The 8,885-nt window shown below is 56.9% G+C and overlaps 1 protein-coding gene and 2 non-coding genes across 3 annotated transcripts; 2 read left to right on the top strand and 1 right to left on the bottom strand.

Annotated features, from left to right (window-relative positions):
- Positions 1-1,080: 1,080 nt before the first annotated feature.
- Positions 1,081-1,200, top strand: PLICBS_r0011. The gene has a single exon (XR_010602342.1). It is a non-coding gene; the product is annotated as a 5S ribosomal RNA (ribosomal RNA).
- An 86-nt stretch (positions 1,201-1,286) lies between these two features.
- On the top strand, positions 1,287-1,406 carry PLICBS_r0012. Its single transcript, XR_010602343.1, has one exon. It is a non-coding gene; the product is annotated as a 5S ribosomal RNA (ribosomal RNA).
- Positions 1,407-2,100: 694 nt separating this feature from the next.
- Positions 2,101-2,912, bottom strand: PLICBS_005624 (uncharacterized protein; the record flags this gene model as incomplete). Its single annotated transcript, XM_018319309.2, has 2 exons — positions 2,101-2,669; positions 2,756-2,912. The coding sequence occupies 2 exons, from the start codon at positions 2,910-2,912 to the stop codon at positions 2,101-2,103; spliced, it is 726 nt and encodes a 241-aa protein (XP_018181783.2).
- Positions 2,913-8,885: the final 5,973 nt, after the last annotated feature.

Consider the following 8,885-nt stretch of genomic DNA (forward strand, 5'->3'; position numbering starts at 1 on the left):
CAAGCAAGTCCGCACGACGCCCTGCCCGCGCTATCGTGATGTAGCTCAACTCCTAAGCCCGAATGTCGGCAGCGCGATGCATTGCAGAACATAGCTTGTCATACCAAGCAAAGGTTGCGGCTGAGGTTTGCGGGGCCCCATGCAGGTCCCTGGAGGTAAGGCAAGCCTCCGACCCGGAACAAGGCGCTTGCTTCTCTTCCGGAACTCCGCCAAAGCGGGTGATGTGGAATCCGCAGCCTGCAGATGCTGGGCTGGTGCGGAGCTGCCGGCCGCCGGGGTTAACGCCTTCCCCGGCCGGCATCATAGTGCTTATGTCCAGCGCCACCACATCGCGCATGCGGCCGATGAAGCAAAAATGGTAACAGGCGCACACTGCTGATGTAAGGGAAACGGGCGAAAAAAATGAGTATGCAAAGAAAGAAGCCATTCAAGACAGAGTTTCGAAGTTCTATTGGCTCCAATTTCGAGGAGGATCTCCTCTACCGCTTTAGCAGGTGGTTGGCATGGTAGGCTGCTGACCGTGGAAGCTCTCATTTGATAGCGCCTGATGGGAAATCGGGCGGAACGCGGTCGCGAGTGAGAGCTTCCAGCCGCCGTGTTCTTTAAATAGCCAGAGCACCTGTAGTCTCTTAGGATAATGGGCTTCAACAGAATCTCTGCCGAGCTGTGCTCAACTAGGGACATGGAAACAGGATCTGCTGGGCAGGGTCTCTTCGCAAAGCGCTGCATTCGATGACCATGATGCTAACAGCACACCGTAACACGAGACTGAATCGCCACCGAGAGAGGATGTACTACCCAAAGCCATGTTTGGTGAATAAGTGAATCATTGGGATATGCCACAGCGCTGTGTTCGTGTATACCATAGACAGGATGGAAACTGCCCAAGAGGAGGGAAGTAGATGGCTGATGCTTGCGAGCCAGGAGATTTGACGAGGCTACGTGCATGCTACTGCCGGCATACAAACGGCCGAAATGCGCAATAAGACTGCAGTTTAAAAGTTGTTATGCTCGTCCGTCAGTCAAGCTTCACCACCGATTTCTTGGCTCCTTATGAGACGATCTTGCTCAGAACCAAGCACATACGACCATACCTACTAGAAAGCACGGGATCCCGTCCGCTCTCCCATAGTTAAGCTGGTAAGGGGCAGATTAGTAGTTGGGTCGGTGACGACCAGCGAACACCGGCTGTTGTATGTCTTTTTTTGCCTTGTAGGGCAATTTTTTAGCGTTATGTGTGGTGGAGGATGAAGCGGCTATAAGTGGATTTGCCTCGTCTCACCAGCACATACGACCATAGCCACAAGAGAACTCGGGATCCCGTCCGCTCTCCCATAGATAAGCTCGTGAGCGGTTGATTAGTAGTTGGGTCGGTGACGACCAGCGAATACCAGCTGTTGTATGTTTTTCTCTTTTTGCCCTTCTTGCGTATCAATTTTTTTGGGCTGGCGATGCATTGTGAGGTTTGGAAGTTGGAAGTGCGCGGGAGTCAGCAGATGTGGGGCAGTTGGACCTCACCCCTACCTTCCATTTTGGGCCGGCCCCCGTTCAGCCATTGGAGAGCATGTTTGACCGTTCGGCCTCTCTCACTCGGGCAGCATCAGTGACCACAACCGGATTGAGATGAGTGGTCTCGACGCCACTGTTCCTTTTTGATGAGTAGATTTGGGCACATCTCGGGGTGCAGATTCCATGGACATGCTGTTCAATCCTTTGCCTCTGCTGCTCCAACACCCAGCGTGCCTCTCTTGACCCGTTGGATACACGCCACATAACACAAGTAATCAGGATGGGGCGATGTGAACACGGAGGGTATAAGAGGCTTGAGAGCGACCGGAGGCAATGGCGACGAAACTACGATGAAGATGCACTACTGGGTGGATTTGACGCTTCGTTTGCAAGCAGAGATTGTTATGCAAGTACTCCGTAGTGATCATCTAAACGACATGTCGAGAGACGCCTCAAAAGTCAACTAGCACGCCCCAAGACGGCACTTACTGGACCGCACTCGAGTCCAACTGGTTCCCTATTACGAATCAAAAGGCTTGTCGACATATCAAAGCTTTGACCTTTCCAGCCCATACTTCCAGTATCTCAATCTCATGATGGTTCCGCCTTGGCACCTCCCGCCCGCCTACTCACGGCAGGCATCTTCCTAATCCACTGTGCCTTGCCATCCTCCACAGCATCGACCAGCCATCGCGTCAGCGCCGCCCTGTTCTGGCTAGCGCTCCAGCCCATTTGCCCGATCCAACCCTCGTACACCTCGCCGTCCTCTCTGCCCGTCTTCCAGGAGTCTTCGTCGCTGCCCCCCTCGATGCCGGCGATGCGAAACACCGTCCAGTCGAGGCCTGCGGCGTGCTCTTCAAACACCCGCCCGATGCCTCGCGCGGTTCGCCAGCCGAAGTGGGCCACGAAGAACACGAGCGCGACGAGGAGCCAGCGGATCGCGGAGAATCGGTCGTTGGGCTGTGCGTATGAGAGCGTGCTCATGGCGAAGATGCGACGCACGCCGTGCGTCCGCATTGTTTCGAAGAGCGTCTCGTAGAAGCCGGTGAAGGTTGCTGGGTTGATATAGCGGAGCGTGTTAGGCCCGAGGAGGGACACAACAACGCTGCACTCTGAGACTGCAGCCTCGAGGGCATTCTTGTCTGATAATTCTCCCTTAACTACCTGCAGAGGCCATTCATGTCAACAAGATGTCCATGCTTAACAGCTCAGCCTTAGCTACCTGTCTAGTAATGTCATGATTTACTTGCCTTGAGGAGAGGATTCGACATCAAGTCGTCTGGGATCTTTGCAGGATCCCTCGCAAACGCCACCACAGCATGCTTGCGCCAGAGAAGTTCCCTTAACAAGCAAATCCCAGCAGGTCCAGTGCCACCTAATACTAGGACCTTGGATCCAGCCATTGTGTTTTCTGTTGCGAGGGTCAGGACCTGATCAACAGTTCAGCGACCTGAGATGTTTTGACATCAATATCCAGCATCACACCGCAAGGTGCGGAGGTCGCAGCCTTTACAATAAGTCATATATCAAAAAGCCGCCATGTGTGGCTGTCGGGGCTGTATCGTGCAGCACCAAGCAAAGTCCGCAGAGTCCGCAGCCATGGCGTTCAACTCCGCAAGCATCGCGCGTCACGGTGCCATTTTCGTCCGGTATTACTTCTGAGTTCGAAGTCCTCACTGGATGTCAAGGTCGGGCCGTGTGCAAAGATGTCATGTGTTGGGACATCTTTTGCAATATTGGGTGTGGAGGATGGCCGTGGGTTGCACTGTTGCTGTTGGAGTGCGGTCCAGACGTGCGAGGGCCATGTGTGGGTGGTTGCATGATACGGCAACACGAATCAAGACGCCAAAATTAAGTCACTCTAATATTTGTGTATATACTTTCCATTCTCTAGCGTCTGGTTTCCTCTCGTTTTCATGTTACGGCACGCCCCAGATACACGAAACTAGGCACCGGGCACGACACTAATCCGGACAGCAGGGCAAGCCCATTGCGAGCCACTGGTCTGCTTTCAAAGGACTTTCACTTTTCTCGGTCATCCAACTTAATCGCCAGAAGCTGAAGGCCATGCGATTGCCCACCTGCGGTGGCTGATACACGAGCCAGCCCGCGACCGTCGGATATACTCATGCGTGGTACCTTGTCCCCTGCGAGGTGTATTGGTGCAGGATCCTCAGGCTACTAACGGTCAGTCCTCACGCCACAGTAATTTACACCCAATGTTCTATATTCCGCATTAGTAGCTGTTGATGTCAGGTACCATGCTAACTCCGGGACTGCCGGAGGACGCCATGTCAGGGGGATGTCCTCGTGGACTATTGATACTGCGGTGTCCACATCGCGCTGCACAAAAGCTTGACTTTTCCCGAACCCGAGGTCCCGGGAAGCTACCTGGTTACTACTACCGCGGTCTCGGGTCCGTGGTGTCGGCTTTCGGGAGTTGGTATTCTAGGTTATTACATCCTCTTTGAGATAGCTCGGCCCACACTGTCAGAAAGTCAATTGCGACGACCGGCAAATAGCAGATCGCGTGCTTGCAGTACAAGCGTAGCATTTCAATGCCAGATGTGGACGTCCATGCGCCGACTCACAGACGAACCCCGTACCTGCATGAACTCCTCGAGTAACACACGGGGGGTGTCTCCGAGCGCTTGTCTGCCTCCAACCCCCCCTCGGCTCCGAGTTAGAGGATCTGGAGTCCGGTCAAGGTTTGATGATCGGCGAGGCAGCGTGGGGATGTGGGGATTCGTGATATCTCGAGGCGGTGACAGAAATTCGCCATGGTCCTGGCCGGCGATGGACTTTCAGAGATGATTGCAATCATGGCCCTGGAGATTGTTAGGACATGGTCTGCCGTCAGAGCCTTTGCTTTCTGCTGCTATTTGAGCTTGGGGGCTGGATTTCAGTGTAGCTGATACTGCCCTTTTGGCGAGCCAGCTTACAATCTGCAACAGATATGTCGGTGTACCCGATGTCGGCTTTCGGACCCCGGATCGGGTAATCCATAGCGTCTCCATTGGCTCCGCTGGTTTGAAAGCATTGTTCTCAAGATTAGGGATCTAGGGTCGGATCGGCCAACTTTGAGAAACTCGACGGCGCAAACTCAAAATGGCTCCTTGACTCCTTGAGTGGCCTACCGGGCCAGGGCCCCATGCGGCCTGATCAATGTCTGGACCCGTAAAGGACTCGAATGACTTAATCTTTGTGTGTATCAAGCAGAATTAATCGGCATCCATGGTTAGCTGAGGTCATGCATGCGGATGATTGATCATTCAAGCTGTGGTAGGTAATTTGAAATGCTGCGCTCGGTGCGCTGGCCAGGCATGTCAACTGCCAACATCTTTGGAAAGGCGCACTTGTGCCATTCCACGTGGCGAGACACACTGGCGTCTTCGCTCGCTCAGTGACCGTTACTATGGGCCAATGCAGAGTCAAAGCTTCGCCCCGTGGTTGTGTCGCATTGGGAGTGGCGACAAAGAAGTCGCGGAGCATTTCGCTGTCAGTCGCGTGGCCGACTGGCGGAGTGGCTGCGCAGAGAGTCCGGCGGCAGCACTGGAGCTCGGGCACCGGGCATGTGTACATGCTACTGCACCCGCGCTACGAGATCGAGAGGCTGAGAGTATGCTTGCGGCCATGGAGTCGGACAGGGCGAGGTGGCTGGGCAAACGCTGTGATTGCCGCAGGCAGCGCTGAGGTGACGACGGTGCCTTAGGCAGTACCAGAACAGAGGCCTCAGGCGCCTCGCTGGGCGTCCACCAGCTGCTGTCAACCACCTGGCACTTCTTGCTGTTGACGGAACCAGTTGATCCGCGCAACATAAGCACTCCGTCCAGCAGGCAACAGTGGACGGGGGCACCTGCCAGTGCAAGGCCTGCCACCTCCCAGATGTACGTGCCAAGGTATGTACCTGCTCATCGACGGCCTCAGGCCACCACCGTGTGCCACCAAGGCCGACTCTTTCTCACGCAAAGTCGAGGTTCTCTCTGCCGTATGTGCAGCCCACTCTCAGTTCGGTGAAGCGACTGCAAGGCTGGTCGGATTCCGCGTGCAGTCTCGCGCAACCGCCGTGAATCAATCTCGCGACACGGCGACCTACCTTGGCGTCAGCTCGAGCGTCTCACCAGCACCGAGCGTCTCACCGCCTTTGCCCAGCCAGCGGCCGCCACGCGTCTGACTACGGCGGCGCAGGGTCTCGAAGGCAGGTGACTCGTCGCGCATGGAACCGCTCGATGCATTAACGGCGCTGATGCGCAGCAGGACATGCACATGACGAGCTGCCGTGCAGCAGATCGGCCAACTGTAAGCCGCTTGCAGACGCAGATGGGGAACAGGCAAGCTGAGCAGCAGGCAACTCACTTACTAGGATATTGCTGCCAACTGCATGTTGCACCGGACGCCGGCCGTGGGTCGACGTCGTTGCTTGTACACACGCAACGCGGCTGTGGCTCAGTCGATGCGCCGCCGGCCCGCCGCCTCTTGACTCTCGAGTCTCGACGACGGACCAAATCCGCACCACTCGTGGCCCCCCGACCCCTCCCGGTTCGACACAGGAGGCAGAGCACATATCCAATAGCGCGTCGCCGGGGCACGGCATGGGAAGGCTTTGTATGTGGGATCCCCCGCCCTGGCGAATCCCATGGGCTGGCCTCGTGCGTTTCCCCTCTCCCTCCGACACGCGCGCATTGGCGTTTGTGCCTCATTCGCCGCCGGCCAGTGGTTGCTGACACGACAACTCCGTTGTTTGTACATGGTCGTACCACGGACGTTGTGCGGGTTTCAGTACTGCCGCTGTTGCTGCCGTTGCCGCTGCCGCTGCCCGCCGGTGCTGCCTGTCGCCCGCACGCCAATGCGCGATCCCTGCAAATGTCTCACACGCACGGCCATCATTCCCCATGTGCTGCCCGGCTCATATCCGGTGAGCCACACGTCGACTCACAAGCCACAGAAAAGACCGCGTTTTGTTGTAAGTACCTCTGGAACAGCGCCGGAACGCGCAAGCACTCGCCACAGTTGGAGCGCTGGTCGGATCCGTGGATGGCTATCCGCACCCCCTCCCTGGCCTCTGGGCGCTGCAAGTGAGTGCTGGAGACTCGGCTCAGGCGACCACAGGTTCCGCGCCAGCGTGCGGCGCCGTGCTGTGGCTGGTGGCTACAAGACTGCCATAGGGGAGTTTCTGCCTACCGGCGTGCCTGCAATTCAACGTCGAGAGCTACCAGCTCAGGCACTACCATGCCCCCGTCAACGCTTGACCAGGAGCCTTGCAACCCGGAGCAAATCTGCGCATCAAGCCACAAGTGGCGAGTGGAGGGCAATGGACATGACGACCACCATGAGCTAATGGGGTGGCTTGCGCGAACCGCTGGCAGATGAAAGGACTGAGCGCGCCCAATCTTGTCAACGCCGCTGGCTGCCGGACACGCTGAGCGTCGCTCTAAACTCCGAGCAAATGCGCGGCGTTGTTCTCTTGGGCATGGCAACATGTCGGAGAAGCTGCGAGTGTTGCAGTACAATCCGCTCGTCCCCGGTCAGACGCCAATGGACGGAAACGGCGCGCGCCCCCTCCTTCAATCTCTGAGGCGCGCTCTTGCACGGATGCACGTACAAGTATACTGCGAGAACAGCGCCCACGTACCGCGAGCCAAGCATCGAGGCAACAACCTGGGCAAGGTGATGAGGCGCCCGGCTCATCTCCGTTCGTCCAGCACTAAAATACTAATTCGGGCGGCCAGGCGTCCTTCATTCGCATGCCACCTGCCGTACTGCGGTTGTGCCACGACAGAAGTGCACGCAGCACGACAACAAATTCCCGCTTTGGACGTTTCGAAACCGCATCCACCCCAGAGGCAAGCCACAACCCTCAAATCAAACTCAGACTCAGCTCCATGCCAGTGCCACGCCATCCCACTCGCTCCCACGCGGCGCCCCGAGGCGACCAGGGTTCGCCGCGCCGTGTCCCGCATGGCACGGGCGAGTATCCACATGCGCAGAACCGCCTACCCCTGTCCCCAGCCCATCGACTGGTCCGATTCAGCGCCTGGGCTGCCACGCTGTCGGGCCGGGGCTCCCCAAGCTGTCTTGGCTTCCTCGGGGCGCCTCTTTGGACTGGCGCGCCGCGCTCGTCGTCTTGCACGCCCGTCTCATGTCTTGCGACTCCACCTCCAAATCCCCACCCAAATCCGCTATCTCGATCGAGCTCGCACTGCGTCGACGCCTGGTCCGCGATGACTACAATCACCACAATGTACCTACCAGGCGGCGCCTTCGGTTCCGCAGTCGTCGAGTTATTCTCCTCTGCCCCCCGGAAACCCGCTGCCGGCGCGAAATTGCCATGCTGGACCCGCGCCTGCGCGCACGCCCTCACCCCTTCCTCCCCTTCTCCATGGTTAAAGTGCGATGCATGTATGTACTTTGCTGTTCCAGGCCCAGGCCCGCCACGCCCTCCATGCCTATCCCCTCCACCTTGTACCTGCTCTGCTCTGCCTGGTGCTCAACTCGGCTCTCGATGTGCCGCGATGCGCCTCGATGCCCGCCCCAAATGGGTCGGTGACCTCCTCGCGTGGCCGTGCTCCCAGGCCATGGCTAAGTTTGGCTCAGCATCCGAAAATGCGCGGACCGTTGGAAAATGACCTCCATGGCGCCAAGGCCCGTTGGAGTCTTGGCCGCCCGCCGTTTTCGTCCCCGCTCCGGTCGTGCAAACAGATTCCACTATCAAGCACTTTCCCAGAGAAAACACCAATGTCCGGGCTTGCCGATACCGACGCTTTTCTTGCAGAGCTGTGGCTGGCAGCCGTGCCCCAGCATTTTGTAAATCAAGCAAACTTATTGCATGCATAGTCGACACTCAGATCTCGCCCTCTGACCAGGCTCGTGTAGCGTCGTGTCTCCAAGTCACGTCTCCTCTAGAGTATCGTTTCATTTTCGAGACTTGACTGCATTGCTGGGCTTTCGTATATATGTCAACGTAGCCTACACGTCTGCGATCGCCACCCATCCCATGAACAGCCAACCATCCCGGCCCAGCAACACAACTAAGAATACTAATTAGTTACATTGCAATGCAAGAAGCGAGCGTCTCGCGCCCCAAGCTTTCTGCAGCTTAACCCCATGGGATATTTCCTATTCTCACCCAATTGTTGCCTTGCCGATGAAGTAAGTAAAGAGCCAGCATTGGTATCTTTGGAAGAAGAAAAATAAAAACCAGTCAGTACCCAACGCCGGGGTATCCTTCCCTCCTCCTGCATGTATACGGTAGCATCGGCGACATCCTGTCTGGCGACAGACAGGACGTTGCCAAATCCTTCCCTCATCTAGCTCCTTGCCTCGAGCCCGGAGCTTGTGCTATTCTCGCGGCCGTAAATTCGTGTCGTCGGATTATA

The sequence above is a fragment of the Purpureocillium lilacinum genome (assembly GCF_023168085.1).
Source record: "Purpureocillium lilacinum CBS 284.36 DNA, scaffold_4, whole genome shotgun sequence".
Taxonomy (NCBI): domain Eukaryota; kingdom Fungi; phylum Ascomycota; class Sordariomycetes; order Hypocreales; family Ophiocordycipitaceae; genus Purpureocillium; species Purpureocillium lilacinum.